This window comes from Copadichromis virginalis, linkage group LG2 (assembly GCF_057382275.1).
Source record: "Copadichromis virginalis isolate Kocher_CV1m ecotype Utaka linkage group LG2, C_Virginalis_male_GT1.1, whole genome shotgun sequence".
NCBI lineage: Eukaryota > Metazoa > Chordata > Actinopteri > Cichliformes > Cichlidae > Copadichromis > Copadichromis virginalis.
Window position 1 is genome coordinate 14333100 of NC_140619.1, and position 22709 is coordinate 14355808.

Consider the following 22709-nt stretch of genomic DNA (forward strand, 5'->3'; position numbering starts at 1 on the left):
TGTTGAAAAGCATTTGCACCTCGGGGAGCGGAGCACATGAACCAGGCAGAAACGCTCACACAGGCAGCTCCAAGGTTGCCATCTGGCCTCAACTTCAATTCTGCTGAGTGGATAGGCAGCAGAGGCTGATAATAATCTGCCCTTTTTGGACAACTACAGTTACAGCTAACTCCAAACACACTCATGCATTGGTAATATTTAGGGGCTGATGTTCAGTCATACCGACTCTGATGCTCTTACTATGGGGTCATCAACAGAGTTTTAATCATGTGTGCTACGAACAACTTCGTTTTCTACCTCATTTGTCAGGATGTGATGCCAAACGTCCAGTAACAAATCCCTCTAAAAATTTCCGAACCCAGTTCTGGATCGGCTCCAAGAGTTGGCGAGTTTTCAGATCCTTATGAGTCGTCCTGCTAATACGAAGAGACTGAAACGCACAAACTTGGACTTTCAACATCTTTATTCTGAGAAAGTAAAGAGTAAAGAAATGAGTGATTTAGCAAATGAAGGTCTCACACATATGAAGGATGCAGGCCGTCAAGCTGGATGAAGTTTGGAATATTTTACATTTCTTGATGTTTTCATGCTGAAATGCACTCATTTGATCAGCTGCAACCTGACACTTACAACAGAAAAGGAAAATTATAGTTTAGATGAGTATTTACATGTGCAAACATTTACGATGGATGGATATATACACACACAGAACGACTTCCAGCCCTGCATGAGGTGACTTCACAGGTGAAGGGAAACCAGAAGTCTGTTATCTAATGCCACACGGACAAAGACACACGGCAGCACAGACGCTTCACTGTGAGGCGTCGACAACACCTACAAGCCCGCAGTTAAAACTTGCTATATTAGATACATGCAGCTCAAACCTGATGGCGTTTTTTTGTAGCAACCTATCATTGGGCACTAATGCAGCTGTAATATTCACAAGAACATCTGGCACATTTTTAGGGGGTTTTAATCCCTGCACACCTGCCACACTCCTCCCAGAGGATCCCGAGACCCTCACAGGTTCTGCCTCTTGCACCTGTGACCTTGTTGTCAAAGCTCACAGTTTGACCCAAAGCTGAGAGCAAGAAAGCAGCTGTACTGTTTAACAGCTGCTGTGTCATCCTGGTGAGTCTGCTGTGATGAGATACGAACGATCTCCTGGCACTTCGAGGCGTTCCCATCAGAACCGCTATGACCCCTCGACCCAAGCAACAGCGGATTTTTAATTTTTTAAAGCGATTTTAAAACTATATTCAAAGTGAATAAGGCAGAAATCAAAGTGCTAAACAAACATGTTTACTTCTAAACTGGGGGCTGCGTGAAGCGAAGGTGTTTTACAAGGCTCCAAATTGGATGTTAAAAACTGAGGTAGTTTGATTTTTTGACTAAAACACCACAAACAATAATCAGTCAAAAGAATAAATTACCTCTAACCCCCGTACCATCTCCTACCTTCTCCATCATCATTAATCTATTAGATTGCACTAAAAGGATGGACTTGATAAGACGTGACTGTCAGGTACAAACAGAACATGACACAGCAGTGAAACATCGAGCACCACAGGTTCTCCATGGTCCTTAATCGTAGACATGTCACAGATTTATCCTGAAACAGCTGTGATGTCCAACAGCAGCAGATAAAATGAGATAAAAGTTCAAATGTGCACTAAAATGGTTTCAAATGGCCCGAGTAGGCCTCCATCCACCCGCCGGGAGTCACGCCACTTCATCACTGAACCAAGAAGGTGGATGGCGTCTCGTCGCGCTTGTGTCCGTTGCGGGCAACGATCTCCACGATGGCAATGTAGGTCCCCGTGACGAAGCCGATCAGCCCCACCAGGCTGATGACGAGGTTCTTGACTTTCACCGGCAGCGACAGGCCCTCGCCGTAGAAAACGATGAGCTGCAGCAGGGGTGGGAAGATGAGCGCCAGGAAGCTGCTGCTGACCGAGCCCACCAACGAGATGACGAGGTCCAGCTCTGGGATCAGGATGGCGAGGGCACCTGGGATACGAGAGGAGGAAAGAAGGACACAGTGAACAATAGGGCTGCATGATTTTTTTTGCTTAGAATTGAGATCACGATTCCCTCACGATTTTCTTTTCCAATATAAATATTTCTTGCACTTATTAACCGCACATCAACTTTGTAACAGTTGAGACAGAACATAAAAACAATAAATGTCTCACATTTTGTTGTTGCCGCAAAACGTTGTACTGCTTGTAATTCCGTCTCCACCGTTGCTCGACACTGCGTGTATAGAGCAGGTAGTGCAACATTTTTAAAATAGTTGCGGAACGGCACTGTGTAGCGTTTGTCTAGGATGTTGATCATTCTCCTAAATCCCTCGTTTTGCACAGTGTTGATGGGAGCCATATCTTTGGTCAGGTGATAAGTGATAGCCTCCGTAATTTCTTTGTGCCTGCGGGAGGTCGACGGGTATGGGGAAGCGCTGTATAACATTCCCGTTATTAATGTTTGGGTGGTTGACGGGGACGGATTTTCTCCTGTCACTTTCTTGGCCTTTACAGCTTCGTTATATTGCACTTTATGGTGACGTTTGAGGTGGTTATACAGATTTGTAGTGTTACCTTGCGGTGCTGCTACTATGGCAAAACACAGCTTGCAAATGATATTTTTTTGACTCTCATCGTCTTCTTTGAAGGCAAAAAACTTCCACACGGAGGAATGAGAACCTTTTCTTGGAAATAATTTTACAGTGGGGTTGTCATTCTCACCACCATCAGGAAACGTTTCTTCTGCGCTCATTGTGTTTTCTCCCCTCGGGCAGTTTCACGTGCTCTCCGTTGTTTTTCCCCTGCCAGATGGCTTCTGTATCACGTGGTATAAGGCTCCGCCCTTGTCATTTGTTGAGCAGGAAGCGTGAGCGCTTGTTTTCATGCAGATTATGTCCCGGATCAAAATGCGGTACAATCGTCATCTTTTTTTTTTTTTTCCCTTTTAAAAATCGTTGTCATTTGGAAATGAGATCGCACATAAATATGAATCGAGATCGGGATTTTCTAACGATTAATCGTGCAGCCCTAGTGAACAACATCATCTTTAAAGTGGAACATGACCTCAAACATTTCTAATGAGCTCAGTGCTTCTACAGGAAACAATCCACGGTTCTCTAAAAGGTAATTTTCCTCTGCACACCAAACCCTCTGTGGGATTTCCAAAACACTTTTATTCATGAACGACTGTGAGGCCAAAGGTCAGACTGCGCAGTGATGATGTCACACAGGAGATGTTCCTAACACACCTGGACCAGCAAACATGTCAGACAAAGGAGGATTATTCTCAACTGTGAATCATGCAAAGCTTATCTAACAGACTGATTATTACCACAGAGCTGGAAATGAGAAGAGAAGGTGTGTTTAATGAGCAGTTTCAAACCTGCTGGGTCATGGTGTGGCTGCTCAGGTGAACATTTGTCATACCTAGTGAGCATTGGATCTCAGTGAACGCTTGACTGCCAGACCTTTTGTTTTCGATGATTAAAGAAGAGTGTCCTCATCTTTCCTGATAGTGAGTCTGTTGCCCATTAATTTTTAAATCATGGGCAACGTAAAGTTGGTGCTGAAAAAGGAGAAGTGACGGCTGAGAGATGAAGTGAGGTCGGAGAGTAGCAATAGCCAGAGGGGAAGACAGCAAACCGAGGAGGCGGCGGGAGAGCCTCCCACCATGTGGAGTTTGTTCTCACGTGTTGGTGGAAGCGCCGACCGTGACACTGAAGTCACCGGGGACCTTAAGTGCCTTCACCTGTTGCCGTGGAGATGGGCATAAAGGGCGATGGCCGACCGCACTCGTACAAAACAAGCGGCCCGCTGACAAGACGTCAAAGCATTTGCCTGAAAATGTTTGCACATGAGCAGGTTCAAGTCACGCTCCTCTCTGTGGCGAGCGCACGGGACAAATCAGCTGATAAAAGATTTTCTCAACCAGAATCGATCGTGCTCAGATCTGTCAGATTAACTTCTGGGGCAATGGCAAAGTTGAGCTTTCACACAACAAGAGCGGAAACCTGTCACCTCTGGGGAACGGCTCCTGAAGCCTGCTCTTCAAACTCCATTTAAAGCTTTGCAGTTTACCGAGTCATCAAATGAGGCAGGAGCTGTGAGGCGAGTGAGGCTTATTAGAGAACATGCTGAGCCTCTCCGGGGAGGAGACGTGGTCCCTGGAGAGGAGGCGTGGATCTTCAAAGTGCCGGAGAGAACACTCTGAGCACGCTAATTTGGTCGTAGCACTTTTAGGGCTTCAGAGACAAAACAAATTTTTTTCTGCCTGGGTTTAAAAAGAGAGAGAGCATGCTACACACTGAAAGATGAAGACTAGGAAGGCTGGGCATCACATCATTGTATACGGATTGTCCATTGTTTAAATGTCCCGGGCAGTCAAAAAGGAGGTAGAGCTGTTGAGAAATGCTAGGAGCTAACTGGGAGCTAACCGTGTCATTCAAAAACATTAACTGTTGCAGTGTTGGCAAAGAGAGGAAGTGACGTAAGATTTGCGCATGCGTGGTACCGATCTGAGTCTACGAATTTGGACAGCCTTTGGCTGTATCCCAATTCAGGGTCTGCAGCCTTAAAGGCCACATTTTAAGGCCGATTACATCACAGCGACGCGACGAAGGCTGTCCCAATTCAAAGGCTGCTCGAAATGCGGCCCTCAAATGAGTCCTTCATTTCCCTGAATTTTAAGTGCGTGGCGGTGTAGACTTCGTGGCCCAACATATCCCAGAATGCATAGCAGCGTGGTGGGTGTGGATAATTTTGCCGGGAAAAAAAAAAAAAAAAAAAAAAAAAAAAAAAAAAAAAAAACTGTGGATGAGGGGTGCCCGAAGAGTAAACCTTAAGTACTGAATATTATGTCACTTATTTATGTGCAAATGTTTAATAACGAAGAACATTACAACATTCCTGTTGGCCACATGTCGGCAAAGTTATGTGACATTGGTGACGTTTGTACTAACTTGGTTTTAAAGCCTTACTCTAAAACAGCGGTCCCTAACCTTTTTTGCGCCACGGACCGGTTTATGCCCGACAATATTTTCATAGACCGGCCTTTAAGGTGTCGCGGATAAATACAACAAAATAAAACTAGTACCGGTACCGAAAAAAAGAATATTTATTCATAACACGGGTGAAAAGACCCAGGAAAACCGAGTAAACGATAAAAACGATAACAAAATAACGCTGAAAAACAATAAAAACCCTGAAAACTATACATTTCACACTTAAGCCTCAACTCTCGCGGCCCGGTACCAAACGACTCACGGACCGGTACTGGTCTGAGGCCCGGGGGTTGGGAACCGCTGCTTTAAAATATACGCCGTTCAATAGCTGACCTTAATCTTACAGAGAATGATCAAAGCTCATGTAGAAACAAACAAATGAACAAAAGATTCTCTCCTTCATTTCTGTCAAACAAAGCTGTATAAAACGTTTCCAGCTGTTAGCATCATGGTTGCTAGGCAACCTGGGCAGCGCAACGAAGGCTAGACCGTCCCATTTCACAAGCCTCGCACTTCCGGCCTTAGCGGTCTTTAAGTATGCGGCCCTTGTGGACCGTTAAGGCTGCGTACTTTAAGGCTGCAGACCCTGAATTGGGATACAGCCTTTGTTGCGTCGCTGTGACGAAATCGGCCTACAAATGCGGCCTCAGGAGGATGCAGCCCATGAATTTGGACACCCCCTATAGCTTACATTTATTCTGTAAATAAACAGGAAGGTGACATAAGGTTTACAGAGTCAAAGTTCAAAGACGAATCAAATACTACATGATGTTTATGAACACTGTGCAGGAAGGAAGCAATCACCTGACTGATTCTTACATAGTACATCAGGAGGAGCGACAATCATGGGCTCAGTTTACAGAGTTTAAAACAAGGAAATTATTAATCATCAATCCAAAACAAACATTCAACCAGAGTGGGCAGCCTACCCGTCTGCTGAGGCTTAAAAACATGCACAGCACAGTGTCATGGCATAGACATTAAAAGAAATTCCAGAAAAAGAAAAACAATACAACTGGACCCAGCACTGAACCCTGCAGGAACCCTCCACAGGTGAGAAAAGCAGAGTCAGTCAGAGAACCGACTCACAGAGAACATCCTTCCACATAAAACCAAAAACGGAGCAGAGTCACAGATACCAACTATTTTCATTTTAAATGACTCAATAACAACAACAGCCGAGAGAGCATGACAAGTCTCTCCCTTCTGTGCTGACCTCGTCATGCCTTTAACCACACCCCCTCAGGTGTAGAGGTAGGGCTGCAGAGCGTACAGCATCAGTGCATCTCAGTGCCATTACCCTCTGTTCAGACGGCGTCAGTTTGGAGTATGTGGATAACTTTCTATTTAAACCCACCAGCATCAACAGACACTGGGAAGGCCGGGCTGGTTTCACAGCCAGAAGAAAAATGGGGGTGCGGTGGTTTTTAGCCCGTCAGCGGGAGCCTGTGAACTGAGCCAAAAGCTTTTAAATGAGAGATGGACCCCCTACCTTCAGCTGCGTCCAGCAGTGGTGATGCTCCGAGGTGGGATCAGACTTTTGGGAGGGCTTTGGTCTACTTTCTCCACAGGGAGTCAGAGGGTACCGGCGCCACTGGCAAACACTTCCCAGAGAGGAAAGCAAGCCCGTGGCGGCGGCAGGCAGGCGGGCTCTCTGATTGTCTGTCGCTCGGTGGACCGCACCTCATTAAAGATGTCGGGGGGGCTCAGTGTGCTCAGTAACTCCCGGGCTGTTTCACTGGGAATAACCGAAGTCTGCATAAGTTAAAGTTGGCTTTTTTGGCAGAAGACTAAACTCCACAGAGAAAACGGCTCAAACTGTGAAAGCAGTCATTAGCTTAAAGAAGTCTGTGCTGCGTTATCAACGAGCCAGAGCCAAAAAGGTCTCCGCCCATGAGTGCCACTCCAGAGACACACGCTCAGATTGATTTGGCCTCTGGGAGGGAAAAACACAGGTTACACTGCATTGTATACATTGCTCTGGTCAGGCATTTATCCGAGCTGTCTACTGTTTATATTTGATTCCTGCACAGTTGGTGTGGAGCACCCATAATTTCATTGTAAATGCACAATGACAATAAAGGGCTATTCTACTCTACTTTTTATGCATCAGTGGGTACTTTAGCAACACTCTTACTGGATCTCATTCTGAGAGAAAAAAAAAAGTTATATACAGGGAGTGCAGAATTATTAGGCAAATGAGTATTTTGTCCACATCATCCTCTTCATGCATGTTGTCTTACTCCAAGCTTTATAGGCTCGAAAGCCTACTACCAATTAAGCATATTAGGTGATGTGCATCTCTGTAATGAGAAGGGGTGTGGTCTAATGACATCAACACCCTATATCAGGTGTGCATAATTATTAGGCAACTTCCTTTCCTTTGGCAAAATGGGTCAAAAGAAGGACTTGACAGGCTCAGAAAAGTCAAAAATAGTGAGATATCTTGCAGAGGGATACAGCAGTCTCAAAATTGCAAAGCTTCTGAAGCGTGATCATCGAACAATCAAGGGTTTCATTCACAATAGTCAACAGGGTCGCAAGAAGCGTGTGGAAAAACCAAGGCACAAAATAACTGCCCATGAACTGAGAAAAGTCAAGCGTGCAGCTGCCAAGATGCCACTTGCCACCAGTTTGGCCATATTTCAGAGCTGCAACATCACTGGAGTGCCCAAAAGCACAAGGTGTGCAATACTCAGAGACATGGCCAAGGTAAGAAAGGCTGAAAGACGACCACCACTGAACAAGACACACAAGCTGAAACGTCAAGACTGGGCCAAGAAATATCTCAAGACTGATTTTTCTAAGGTTTTATGGACTGATGAAATGAGAGAGAGTCTTGATGGGCCAGATGGATGGGCCCGTGGCTGGATTGGTAAAGGGCAGAGAGCTCCAGTCCGACTCAGACGCCAGCAAGGTGGAGGTGGAATACTGGTTTGGGCTGGTATCATCAAAGATGAGCTTGTGGGGCCTTTTCGGGTTGAGGATGGAGTCAAGCTCAACTCCCAGTCCTACTGCCAGTTTCTGGAAGACACCTTCTTCAAGCAGTTGTACAGGAAGAAGTCTGCATCCTTCAAGAAAAACATGATTTTCATGCAGGACAATGCTCCATCACACGCGTCCAAGTACTCCACAGCGTGGCTGGCAAGAAAGGGTATAAAAGAAGAAAAACTAATGACATGGCCTCCTTGTTCACCTGATCTGAACCCCATTGAGAACCTGTGGTCCATCATCAAATGTGAGATTTACAAGGAGGGAAAACAGTACACCTCTCTGAACAGTGTCCGGGAGGCTGTGGTTGCTGCTGCACGCAATGTTGATGGTGAACAGATCAAAACACTGACAGAATCCATGGATGGCAGGCTTTTGAGTGTCCTTGCAAAGAAAGGTGGCTATATTGGTCACTGATTTGTTTTTGTTTTGTTTTTGAATGTCAGAAATGTATATTTGTGAATGTGGAGATGTTATATTGGTTTCACTGGTAAAAATAAATAATTGAAATGGGTATATATTTGTTTTTTTGTTAAGTTGCCTAATAATTATGCACAGTAATAGTCACCTGCACACAGATATCCCCCTAAAATAGCTCAAACTAAAAACAAACTAAAAATTACTTCCAAAAACATTTTTTGGGTTCATTGAGAACATGGTTGTTCAATAATAAAATTATTCCTCAAAAATACAACTTGCCTAATAATTCTGCACTCCCTGTATATTCTGCACGCTACCTTCCTGCAGCAGCTGCACAGTTTGCCTGCTTTGGGTTGAAAACCTTATTTTGGGCTTTTTCCGGAGCCGAGGCCGGCCTTAGTGTGACACCTGGCCCGTGACTGAGCCTCGCTCCTCCTCTTCCTGATTTTCCCAGATGATAACTCTGCCCTGTTTATCCATATTCCATTATCTGCCATTTGAATCCTGGAAAGTCAGGCTGTACATCCTGCTGCTGTTACTTCACCTTTGCCTGTCTCCTTGAAATGACCTTTAGTATCACACGCTGGAAGATGCTCCACAGACGACGGGTTTTCCAACTTTAATATGGGAAAGCTGGCTGCGTGCCTCGAATATGAAAAGGATTGCTTCAGTTCTGCTCGTGGACAACGTCAGAGGAGCTTCTGTACTCCAAAGGAGATGGGTGTTACCAGTGTCACTGCTGTCAGCAAGAACAGGAGGCTACGGTTCACACAGACTCTCAAACCTGGACAACAGAAGCTGGAGAATCGTTTCCTGGTCTGACGAGTTTAAAGCATGGATCCATCCTGTCTGTGTCCGTGTTCAGGCTGCTGCTGGTGTGACTCTCAGTACCAGCTGAGCATCATTTAAACTCCACAGCCTGCCTGAGTGCTGCCGCTTCTTCAGTGTTTTTAGCAGGATAACAAAGCCCCGTGTCTCAAAGCTCAGACTGGTTTCTATAACATGACCATGAGTTCACTGCACCCAGACGGCCTCACAGTCACAGATCTCAGCTGTGTAATGATGTCACAATGACGTCATAAAAACCCGGACCAAAATCCTCGAGGCTGAGCTCAGACACCCTTCAGAGGAAGCTCACTTCAGCCCTGTTATATCTTTCTGATGAGCGTGTGTTGCAAAAGTAGATGATGATTAAAACTTGAAATATTTACACCTGTTACAGTCACAAAGACACATTTGCAAACTCTTTGATGCTTTTTCACAGGAAGAGGCAGCGTACCTTAATTTTTTAGGACATGCCCGAAGCCCATCTGAGTAATTGCGACTCCAGCGAGGAATAAAAAGAGTTTTCACTTCAAGAAACATAAGTCTGCTTGAGGAGGGACTCCATCCAGAGATGAGCAAAAGTCTAAACATCTCCTTGCGATTCAATTACAAACTTTTGTCGGAGGGGGTGGATGTGTCCTCGGTAAACTGCTCTTTTAGATTGTACGGGAAATGGTTAGAATTTCCTCAGAAAATAAATGGATTACTTGAGCCTCTGGGAGTCACTGTGAGAGCAATCAAACTGGTCGGCCAGGTGGAGAAAGGATGCACAACCTCACAGTTACTGGTTCAATTTACCGTGGCTCATGGTCGTTTGAAATTACAAAGGTAGAAGGTAACAGAAGCCATCACTGCAGCTCCTCCTCCCCGTGGGCGAGTGGGGACTCATTTAATCTCGGGGGGGGGGGGGTCTCGGAGCTGCAGGGGCTGTAATCAAGTTGGACTGACATGATTATTTCTTTTTATTCAACCACGAAAGCTTCTTTGAGCCATGACTGAGTTACAGACGGAGAAAGCACGATGTGATAAATGAAGTAAAAGTTGTCCGTCTCTCTGCCGCCATGCTACGTCACTGCCACTTTGCTTCAGTTGCAGGGAAACAATTACTTCCTGTTAATGAGAAGCTTTACAGTGTCTGCATCACAGAGAACTGCAGGAGTCACAGAGAGAGCCCTCTCCGTTTAGAAATCACTGAGATTCAGACAAGCACCGGCAGCGAGACAACGTGCTCTCGAGGTAAACAACACCTTCCCCATGCTCTCCGTCCTCAGGTAGACCATCGCCACGTGAATGTCCGTGACCCTGTCGGACGTTTTAGGAGCACTTTGTCTCCCTCGTGGCTCAGACACAACATGAAGGCAGCGCGACAGCTCTTCCTGCGTCTGACACTCAGGGCTCCCTGAAGTCATCACAAACACTTGTTTACTTCTTTAAATGCTATAATCTCACTGCAAACACTCACTGCCTAATTTATCCTGCCATGATGCTCTCAATATTTTCCATTCTGCTCCTTTTTCTACTGACTTAATGCCGGCAATTGCACCCACACCCGTGGTTAAAATATCGCTGTAACTACAGGAAACGCCAGAAGAAGAAAAGCCCAAACGAGCGTGACACTGGAAGCTGCACGCACATGCTCCTCTTTGTGTTTCTCTCTCGTCTTTCTCTCAAACAGCTGCTGACTTCAGTTATCGGCGTCTGTGACAGTGAACAGGTGAAGAAGAAACGTCCAGCGGTGTGTGCGGTGCTCTGTGCAGCTTTGATGAAGAGCTTGACCCGATTAAAACAGACTTGTTGGAAACATACACCTGAGTGTTTGCTCTAAGCGCAGAGTTGGCCTCGAGCAGCCGCTGGATTTCCTGCCAGAGCAGTTTAATAAGCATCAACCCGGCTGGTTACAGCGAGTGCACGGAGGCGTTCGCCCGCAGCTGCAAACACGACAGTTGTGGGAAACCACTGCTCTGTGGCGTGCAGCTGTGAGGGAGGGGATGATGGATGCGGCTCCATGTATAAATGTGAGCTCTAAGAAGTTCAGTTCAGTTCATTTTTATTTCAAACATATACATTCACCAACATTTTATAATATCATCCCATGCAGTTGTTTGAAAAGGAAAAGTGATAAATCTCAGACAACAGCAGCGGGCAGCAGCGAGAGGAGAGGGAAACGCTCTGATGCGGTCTCACATGATTCCCTCCTGTTCTAAAAGCAGCAGCAGGTTTAACACAAACTCTGATTTTAAACTTAACAATCCAGATATGACACAAGTGCAGACCAGCAGATCAGCAACAGTGCAGTTTATACACAGTGTCCTACAATCTGATCACAGACACTGAGGACCCTCCTCTTCAGCTTCGTCCTTTTCTCCATTAACTCGTCACCTTCTCGAGGTGCTAGCCTCAGGGCGGGACTGAAACTTCAGCTTCAGACATGGAAAAGTCGTGAATTATTATTTTTTTAGCTCGTGTCTCATCCCGCAGCGCACAACTGAAAACAAGCATGACAAACAGGAAAGAAATTCACACACACACACACACACCTACCTCTGTCCTGCCCGGCAAACACAACCTCCGTTAACTGTTATGAGTGAGAGGGCGCCTGACACAGACGCAGAGAGCTGGGGAACCTGCCAAAGCTACCTGTAATCACACTGAAGTGGACTTCCTGTTCACTTGGCTAATCAAAGTGGCCTTTCATGTTCCTTTTTCGTGCAGCACCGGGGTTCTCTCCCAGGCCCACCATGAGTGGCTTTGACACACAGCAGGGGAAAAATCATGGTGTCTAACTCATTTAGATTCACCACAACAAACAGCAAAAATGCCACATTTTGCTCGTATTTCCTGACTGTAGCTCAGGTGGTAGAGCAGGTCAGCTATTAACCGGAAGGTTGGTGGTTCGATCCCAGGCTCCAAGGCCCAAATATCCTTGGGCAAGATACTAACCCCATGTTGCTGTCCGATGCACCCATTGGAGTGTGAATGTGTATAATGTTAGACAGTAAGCACTTCACAGTTTAGAAAAAGTGAATGGGTGTGATTGGGTGAATGAATTAGTTGTATAAAAGCGCTTTGAGTGCTCAGATAGAGTAGAAAAGCGCCATGTAAGTACCAGTGCATTTACTATTCAAGCAAAGACCTTTAAAAAGGCTGAAAAAAATAAAACCAAGTGAAACAGATTCATCACCCCACTCTCTGTAAAACTGACAGACGTGAAAGGAACTTTTACAACATACCTTCCACAGTCAGTAATTTATGCTTTCATCCATCAACTACCGCAGAGATTCTGAGCTGTTCCCAGACCAGCAGAGAGTCTACCACAGGCCTGTTACCAGAAACCAGATGCTGAACCATCAAACATGGCTGTGCACCGCCTGCACGTCAGAGTCCCTCCCCTGCCTCAGATGCTGTAGTGAGCCACCCTAATGAGGAAATTCATTTCAGCCAATTCTAATCCCAGTCTTACTCTTCAGCCTCTACCCAGACCCCTAACCCCAACCCCACAGGTGTGGACTCTGTTGGATCAGGCCTCTGTTCATCTCAGCAGATAGATAAAGTGTCTGCATCATTGCAGACGCCGGGGCAAACCCTCCCATCGCTCATGGATACAATAGGATCCCTCCACCTGCCTCACACACCCGGAACAGAAAAGATTTTTACTGACTAACCCAAGTACTTCATTTGTTTCACTGCAGCCTTCACACTCTGCAAAGCCATGCAATGGGCCCTTTAGCAGGCCTCCGGGCCACATGTATGACACCCCTTATACAGAGTACAACAGGCGATGGGGAGGGAAAACAACCAACACGTGTGGGGTGCCCGAGACGCTGACTGGCTGACCGTCGACGTGCTTATCTGCAGGAAAAACAAATCCACTGCATTTTAATCTAACTCCCTGGACAGAAGCATGAGAAGTGGAGGAGAGGAGGGTGGAAGTGTAGGAGGATGGAGTTGCAGGGCAAGCCTGACCTTCCCCACCCAGCAGGAGGTCTGTGCTAAAGACAGAAATCCTCAGGCTGACCTCTCTACTTGCAGCCCAGCTCTGCTTGCTGTGTCTCTTTTAGCTCAGAGAGCCGATGGTTTGGTTAAAATGTGCGACGTGCAGAATCATTTCTCATGTGTGACCTTTAGGGTCGATTATCAGGTGAAACCTATATTCTCCGATCTCACAGTGGGAGCTCGGTGATGCAGTGATGCAGCTCTATATGGTCAAAAGCATGTGGACGCCTGACCACATGCAGCTTCCATGATTTGGAAAAACAAATGCAAGGAATAGTTTGGGTTAGTGGATAAGTGCTGTGAGCAGGTAGAGTTACACCCCACACTTCCAGAAACAAGCGGAAAGACTCAACGCTTGTGCCGCTCGCTAAAACAAAGTGCTTCCCTTTGGCAGCAACCGGACGCGGTTCACCGTGATATGAAAACCGTTTTACCGTTCATGTCAGCCAACAGGAGGAGGAGAGGGAGGGGTCACCTGATAGCTGGAGTTGAGCGTGACTCAGTCATGCAGTGTGAAGTGGATTTTTCACTGATGTTTAAATATTTATCGGTTTCTCATCTTTGCATAAACTGTATGTGTATTAATGCCGCTTCCTGCATGCTGTGAATAAACAAGCGTGACCTCATTTATAGCCCGGCTTGTCTTTTTCCCTGCGGTGGTCTGAAATGTTTCGGCCCAGCAGCACCAGAGACAGGTTGGGTCCTGTCTCAGAGATCGGTGATGATGTGAGGGTGAACACTCTCTGCAAAGAGACGCTGACTGGACTGCCCAAAGCGCTGACCTCAACCCCTTCCAGCACATTTGGGATAAGCTGGAACCCTCCTGGCCTTATCGTCCCGCATCAGGATCTGAGTAATGCTCTTGAAGCCACGTGGGAACACATGCCTGCAGCCGGGTCCCCAAATCTGCTGCACAGCCCGGAGCCAGACGAGTTTAATGCCAGTGTGGCTCTCAGCCATGGACTGCACCTCATTTCCAATTTATCTGAATTTAATTGAGTTAGCAAATTCTCTTTTCACATGGAAGTAATGAAAAAGGACATTTCCATTTCATTTTAAATTCAGTTAATTAACCTCTGAAGACACTTTCACTGCTTTTCCTCTCCACGTGACTACGTTACTTCCTCTAAAAATACACGCTGCTCCATGTCAGATCTTTGACTCAGTTTGTCAGAGTCACAGGTGAGCCGAAACAGGCGCAGGAAGCAAAGGCCAGAGGAATCCGTAAAAGGTGAACGTGTGCACACATCATGTTTGTGAAAGGGTAAAAATACGACAGCCGGCAACACGCAGCACAAAGTCCCAGCGGCACACCACCTCTGTGCCACAGCGCTGTAAGAAACAACAAAGAGAAGAAGAAGAGAAAGCTCACGCGACGTCCACACGTCCTCTCTCGTTCCCATCAACAGCACATGCTAGCTGCTCAGCTGCAGCCTGTGGCAAAGTGACTCAGACAAAGGAAGCACGCTCAGCGCCACGGCGAGTCTCGGCACACACGGCCACGCGGTGAGGGTTAACGAGGAAGCTGGGACTGTTAATGAAGAGGGAAGGTCTGCTTCTGTCACAGCCACACACACACACAGCTTTTAACACTGATGCTTCAAGTTTAACCATTCATCTGGTCCAGTCTGACATGATTGAGACCCAGGAACTGCTGACTGCTGTCAAACATAAGGCCCGGAGGCCAGAACTGGCAAGGCAAAAGAGTCCAATCTGGCTCACAGCATGGCTTTGGAATACATGACAAAGGGCGTAAACTTTGGACTTTTATTTGCCTCCGAAATAAAAACTACACCGGAGTAACTGAGCACAAAAAAGTTTTTGTTTTTAAAAGGAACGGAGATGAGATGTAAACAAACAAAAATCTTGTGTTTTACTTTTTAAATAAAGTTTTCTGCATACGTATTTCTTACAGTTGTGCAGTTCCTGCAGCCGCGGTTCTTCATCATGTAGAAAGTCATGCTTTTTCTGAGACTCTGACAGAAGGGGCGGTTATAGCGCTCGCTCCTCGAGGCTACAGTCCAAATGAAGTGAGCCGGTCTGGCTTACTGAGGATCAGAGTGGACTCTAATGGCTCATTGTGGGAAACAAGTTCCTGCTCAAGGTTAATAAACTAAGCTTCGGTGCAGTCGTTTAAAGAGCCCGCGACCTCTGAAGCGTTTCTACACTATTTAGAACCTCGTATTATTAAAGAAGATGTTTTGTTGCTTTGCAGACGACACTCACAGCTTCTTCCTCAGACTTCAGACATGTTAGAAACCTGTTTTAAGAATGAAAAGTGGAAGCTGAAGCTTACAGTGGTATGTGACGCAGCAGAGTGCCGATGCACATCTTCATCTCCAGTCCCAAAGCAGAGGCTCTTCTTCTCATGTTTGTGGCTTTTTGGCATTTCTAATGTGATCAAACGGCAACAAACGAGATGTGGCCTTCAGGTAATCAATGTGAGACACAGCAACATAACAGCATCGACTGTAAGGAACACGGCCAAGTCGTGTAGCATTCCCACCGCTGCCACTCAGAGGCTCGCTGATCCCCAGCAGCAGTTGCAGCTACGCTGAGTTCCTGCGCTTTCCCGCCATCGCTCTACTAAATTAGAATAGAGTGCTCACTTCAAAAGAAATCTGCCTGCGCTGAAATGAACTGACCTTTCGTGCAGGAGTGCAAGTCAGAGTGACGCTCAGCAGAGTGAGAGGGAGAGTTTGCTCAAGGCCGTCCACTTTTAACTCTAATCTGCCCGAGAGCTCACACGGAAGCGCGCGAGACTTGGCTGGCCAGCAGCTCTTAGAGCGCCAAACACTTTTGGCACATCAGTCAAAATCACTTCCTGTGACATTTTCCATCTTTGACCGATCACACTGCAGACAGATGGCTGCAAATGTAAAAACAGCAAAGAGCGAGCGTTTTGAAGACTGAGACGCAAGTCTGAAGGGGACTCATCTCTGCTCTCCTCGAGTATCAAAATTTAAGGCCGACTTTCTTTGTTTTCAAACCGTTTAAACCACTTTAGAAGAGCAATGCAGCACCTCTGTATAATCACACACTACACACATCAGTCACTAAAATACAGAATACAGCAGGAGACAGTCTCAGAGGCATCCTCAGAGCATCTACAGACAACAGCGTGCTGCCCCAGTCTCATCTCGTATTTACATTCAAAAGCTAAAGTAATCTCCTGCTCACACATGTGCACGCAGTAGCAGCACCGTCCCTGCTGCAGTCCCTCCTCCTTTATCACAGCATCCAGCAGAGAATCTCACCGGACGCTCGAGTGTTTTGATTTCTCCTCCTGTTGCTGAGCGTGGCCACACTCATAGGACAAACGAGCTGCAGACAGCCGGTGCGCGCGCACGCCTTTATTAGCTTATCGGGATGTGTGTGCAGAAACCGACAGAGCGAGGCAAATTCCATCTGCATAATTCAATCAGAGGCAATGAAGTAAATGAAGATCAACAGTGAGGCGTCATTCATGTGGAGAGCAGCGAGGATGACCTGAGAGCAGGAAACAGTATTCATCTTAAACAATCCGATAAAGCGCCCACGTTACAAAGACCTGAGGATCCTCCCATGACCAGCGTTTCCATCAAATTAACATCTCCACATGTGACGCCTCTACAGACAGTGAAGCCTGCTGGATTTATGAGTTACCTGCTGCACTACAGCAGTGATGTTCGTGGATTCTCCATGTGCCGTTCTTCCAGATGTTTAAGTTTCTCTAACAGCAAGCAGGAAGCTCATCTCAGCTGTCACGCATTTTCATTATTTTTTAAATAATGGAGCCTTTTAATGATTCTCTCCCATCATTACAGGAGATGATCATACAACAGGTCAGAGGTCCATTTTTACCTGATACCAGGATCACCTTCTACCCCGATTCCTCCTGGGTACAGTTCTGCAGTACTTTTAGAGTCACCTTTAGAGTCCGTGTGGAGAGCACACCTGAGCATCACACTTTTTTTAACATAACAGACCCAAGAGGGCTCAGTCTTATTGTTGGATGCAGAAACTGTATTTATTGATTACTTTAATGGCCGTTATAAATATGAAAATGATCAGTCTGTACTTCAGTGAAGATTCATCATCATCCAGTGTCCTGATCCTAACCTTGAAGCCGGCAGATGTTGAGCAGCTGATGGAGGAGACCAACAATAAACAGCTGGTAGTTGACGTTAACTACCAGTTAAGCAGCAGGGAGAGAAAGTCTGTTTCTGTGCTTCCAGTCTGTAAGGTCTGTGAAAGGATAAATACACCCCCACTTTCAAGAACTACTCTGCCTTTAATGTAAATATAATGATCCCTCAATAGGTGGAAGTGTGCCCCCTGCTGACTTCAGCGTGACTCAGCAGCGGTGCACACAATCAGGCACGAGCCTGCAACACAGAGAATGAGCGGTCATGGCCAGATGAGAATCGATTGCAATTGGAGGACTACTGTAGCTATAAATAGCCTGGCGGGGCTATTACGGGGAACTGTTGGCTACTGCTGGAAACCCGGAGGAGGGAGAGGATCAGGCGAGGGAACGCATGTGAGACACGTGGCTTCGTTGTCCCTTCACTCGTCACCTCAGAGGGAGACCAGACAGGATGTGTTTATCAGCTAAAGCTGCACCCACAGTTGGTCAGTGCTAAGAATCATCCAATCATAATCCTAAAACAGGCACTCAGATGTCCTGGGCGGTACCGTAACCTTAGAGCAGCCATATTATTGGTCAGATAATGTCATTAAAAGCACAAACGCGTGTCCCAGATGTCCAGTCCAGGGACTCCAGTTAGCTGAGGTGAAGCCTAGCAGACAGCTAGCAACTACAGCCACCTGTGGTGCCATCCACCTGTCAGTCAAAGAGGCCCTGTACAGCTGTTGTGAGGGTGAAATTATCTACAGAGACCAAAACAGTCTGTACCAGCCTGTAAGCATGTTTCTTTTAACACGGGAGTCTATGGGGAGTGGCTCATTGCTGCCTCTGCTGGACACCAGAGGAACTGCAGCCAAACTTTTCCTTGTGAACATTTTTAGATTTTTATTTAGTCCAGGGGCCCGTTCTTCGTACCTCGCTAAGTAGGTTAGCCGGATTAGATTGTTGACGATTTCGTGTGATCCTGGATCAGTCGGTTCCCCGAAGCTCATCCGGGACTTGCTGTCATAGCAACAGAGCCGTAAGCGTAAACCTGCTCGGGAGCAGGTTTACTTTATGTAAACAGGATTAGATCGCGGCCACGCAGGTATGTCCGCTTCATTTATACGAAAGCAACAGCGATATTTTTCCACTGTTTCACCATAAATAAATATTATCAATGTAACTAAAGATAATGCAGCACTTGATCCTTTTATTGATGTCACACAGATACATACAGGTCATTTCCTAAAAAAGGGAAATGTACTATTAACATTCTATTACATGTATGTGATTATTACAGATGTAATTCATATTTCAGAGTAGTAATTGTAAATTACTTCGTGTAATCAAGATGAGAGACCACGGCTATAAAAGCGAAGGTGGATTTGGGAAGCCTGTCGCAGCCATGTCCTGTCCGTATACGCGACCAACCCATTGCGGAAGGTGCAAGATTGATAAGGAGAGTCCTCAGAATTCAGCGTATATTGCGGGACAGACAGGATCCTTTAGCTCAGCGCGACAGTGTGCTCATAGAGAGATATCGATATTCCCGTGAGGGTATTATTTACTTAACCAACTTGTTGACGAGGGGGTGCAGGACCACCACCTGTCTTTTTTTCCTCTGCCCTTTTCTTGGTTGCTGTTATGAACAAACTAACAGAGTATTACAGGCCAGTATTACCTTGCCAAGAGACGCAAAGCAATCTAAGAGATAAATATTACCATTCTGTAGAATACTCCTGTATTCCACTTTTACTTGTTCCCATGTTCTTGTGGGTCCTGTTGTGGCTCTAATGTGAAAGGGGATATAATATAACATATTATAATATAATATAATGCCATATGATATTGGACAATATAGTGTCATATGATAGATCTACCCTACCGCCTACTGGTGTTGGCCAGAGGGGCCGATGGCGCGATATGGCAGCCTGGCTACAACCGTAGCTGCCTCCACCAGTGTGTGAATGTGGGAGTGAATGAATAGTGGTATCGTAAAGCGCTTTGGGTGCCTTGGAAAGCGCTATATAAACCCAATCCATTATTATTATTATTATTAAATTACCTACGAGTTTGATTTGTCAGCAACTTTCTGCCAGCCCTCTCTCCTTGCTTTTGCAGCCTTTGCAGTGTTCTCTTGCGTTTTAATTAAACTCTGAAACTCCTGAAATCCCTCACTCATGAGTTCTTGCTCTGCTGCCGGAAAATACCGAGCACGCCCCTTGGACATTTTCGCCGACCAATCAGCGGGTTGCCGATCAATGTTTCTACTATCGATGCGTAGCCCCTTTTACGACACCCAGTGATGTCACATTCCTGCGTCCAGCTGTAGTAATCGTCAACAGCAGGTGTGTTCGGGGAACCGGATTAGCGAGCTCACGGTTAGCGCGATGATTTGATCTTGGATGTGTCATTTGATCTTGGATGTAGTAAGCGACGTACGAAGAACGGGCCCCAGGAGTTAAAACAACAACAACAACACAAAAGATCCAGAGCTCACAGTCTCAGTGAGCTCCTTGTGTGCAGGTTCATTCACACAACAAGTACAAATGAGTCTTTTTCATGTATGTCTGCTGTTTTTTTAAATCCTCTCTAATTCATTAGAAACACAAACAGGGATGTTCCAGGTACTGTGGACTCTCTGCATCTGTGGAAGTACCTAGAACTGATTAGCCACATAGGGGCTCGAGTCAATAGTTCCACAGGAACCAGAACCAAGTCCAGGTAATCAGCTGAAACGACTGTTACTGACGGGATTAAAGAGCAAAACTCAGCAGCAGCGACCTTCTAATGGGACGCTTCTGTTACTATGTCTAAGAGTAAATTACTCTGCTGCCCCTTTTAGCTCCGCTTTAGATAAAAGCACAAAGACAAGAGAGGAGCAGATTGTACACGTGCTGTTTGCCTCATTACGGCTTGTTAAAGAGCCTCATTTGTCAGCGGGGCCTTGGCTGTGGTGCAGACTCAGTTTTCTTTGCAGAAATAAGCCTAATAAAAATACAATAAAGGAGGCGCCTCACAGAAGTACACTCAGGAGCAGCCACACCGCTCGCTCTGCTCTCCTGCGTCAGTACACACCACTAACACGGGCCAGATTGCTGATGGCAACTCCAAAAGCAGACCTTTCATCTGCTGTTAAAGATACACGACAATTTCACATCAACCTAAAGCCATGCTGCTCTGTGAAGCTCTGCAGTCTGAAGACTACAGAGAACAGAATCAAAGAGGTTGAACACAGAAACAAGCATTCCCACACCAGACCCAGGATGCTCCTCCTGCCTGGATTGGCTCGCCCAGAGTCATCCTGGTCTGATACCTCCTGGGGGAAGAGCTCAGAGGAAGACCTCGCAACCCCAGATGGGGTTTGGTGACAGTCACGACAGTTAAACGGTGAGAAAGGGAAAGTACCAAACTGCTTATAACAGATCGGGGTCTTTGGTCTGGGTTTGTTCTCTAAAGAACAAACGCAGAAATTAGATTTCTTTAAATTGATTCCCTGCACAAGCAGTAGCTGAGATGATGCTGAAAGTGTTTAAAAACCACGACTCTGCTCAGAGCTCACATTAGAAACGCATGAAGGAAAATCTGAGCAGAGGAGTGGAAATCAGCCCATGCTGTGACTCAATGTGCAGAATAAACATACAGCGGATATAGTGGTGGGTCGTGTGATTAGGTAGAGGAAGGGTCCATAGGGGGTCCATGACCCTCTTGGGGACACCTCAAATCTGGGAGTTTCCACCAATTGTCCAGATGCTTTTCTTTCCAAGCTTCTTGGATGACTATGACCTGGATGAGTGAGAACCTTCACGAACATACAGCAGACACTTTAACCCACATGTCTGAGAATTGATGCATAAATAACAGTAAGAGGACGAGTTTCTTTGTAAATCCCGTGACAGCATAAAGTCGATCGTGCGTGCTGACACGCGTGCCATTTATATTCATACATAAGAAGGCTCGGCTCTCGGTCTGAAACACGTTGCAGTTGAGCCTGACATCGTGTGCAGATTTAACAGCCCGCCGCCCGACACACCGCAGACCCGCTCGTACTTACACGTGAAGATGACCATGACAGCACGCAGCAGTAGGTCGATGGCGGTGTCCCACTGATCTGGCACGCAAGCTACCATGGATGGTATGAGGATTTCTGCTGGGACATAGAACTGCAGGGCGAAGGTGATGAAGATCCCGAAGCAGTACAGGAGCTTCACGACCTGGTACATCCTGGAAAATGGGGAGGAAGGAGTGGAAGGAGTCAAGTAATGTGTGGAAAAATGTGACCTATCCCGCTTATTTTTACTCCTAGATTCTCCTAGAGTAGCTTTGCATGACTCATAGTTCAAAATAATGCTATGTTTTAAACAAGCCATTTCGCCTCCCCACTCTTTGAGTGAAGTTTCTTCTGATTGGCTGCCACTCACCTACAGACAGTTTAAAGAGCAGGTAGGTGGAGCTGGAGAGGATTTCCACTCTCACCAAGGCAGAGAAAAACCCTTTGAGGTTGAGTGTTTATTTCCTCAGTGTCCGGCTGGAGAGAGGGGGTAGCTTGTGTGCCCCTGAGCCAGATAAGAGCCATAAAACTGATTTAAAACCTGATGCAGCTGTCACTCTGATCTCAGCATGCTCTGCACTTTTGGAGACTCAGTCAATCCACCACCGCTAGAGCTTGTGGAGCATGTGAGCACAGAGCCAGGAAACTGAAGGAGAAACCAGTAACAGCAGCTCTCACCTGGACTTACTAAAGTAATGTAAACACATTCAGATCCATGGCTTCCTGATTCATTCATCATGCAGTGTCCGCAGGTTTCCTGATGCAAATACAACAAGCTGTGGATGTGAAGCATCAGCTCTGAGTATCTATCTATTAGGGGTGCAACAATACACAAAATTCACGGTTCAGTTCGGTTCGATACTTTGGTGTCATGGTTCGATATTTTTTCGATACAAAAAAAAAAAAAAAAAAATGTTCATGCCTTTTTAATTTGTCATTTATTAAAATTATAAATATATATTTTAACTCAAATGTACAGTTTTTAAATTTAATGCTGCTGTTACAACAAAGTAATAAAAAAAAATAAATATATCTGATTGAGGAATCACTCATCTTTGGAAAAGAGAGTTTATTACAGAGAAATGTCTCTTTCCAAAATAAAAGCTATACTATACGCTTCTTCTGGGCTATATTCTCAGCAGCATATTAAACATATCAGGCACCCATAAGGAGAATCATGTGCTAACGGCTGTCTAAATGACTCGGGTAAAGTTTGTAGCATGCGTGCCTGTTGTTTTTGTCTGCTTCCACTTGTCTTTGCACTAGGATGATGTCGGAGTAAATGTGCACGGCCA

At 46.0% G+C, this 22709-nt stretch overlaps 1 protein-coding gene across 2 annotated transcripts in view; it reads right to left on the reverse strand.

The window, feature by feature from the left end:
• Positions 1-445: 445 nt before the first annotated feature.
• Positions 446-22709, reverse strand: part of slc36a1 (solute carrier family 36 member 1) — a 40811-nt gene continuing 18547 nt past the window's right edge. For both annotated transcript variants that reach the window (XM_085471788.1, XM_085471780.1), the window contains exons 11-12: positions 21418-21587; positions 446-2010 (exon numbers count right to left, since the gene is read on the reverse strand). In XM_085471788.1, coding sequence (XP_085327914.1) covers positions 1736-2010; positions 21418-21587 — 445 coding nt within the window. In that variant the 3' untranslated portion in view covers positions 446-1735. The remainder of the gene's footprint in view (positions 2011-21417; positions 21588-22709) is intronic.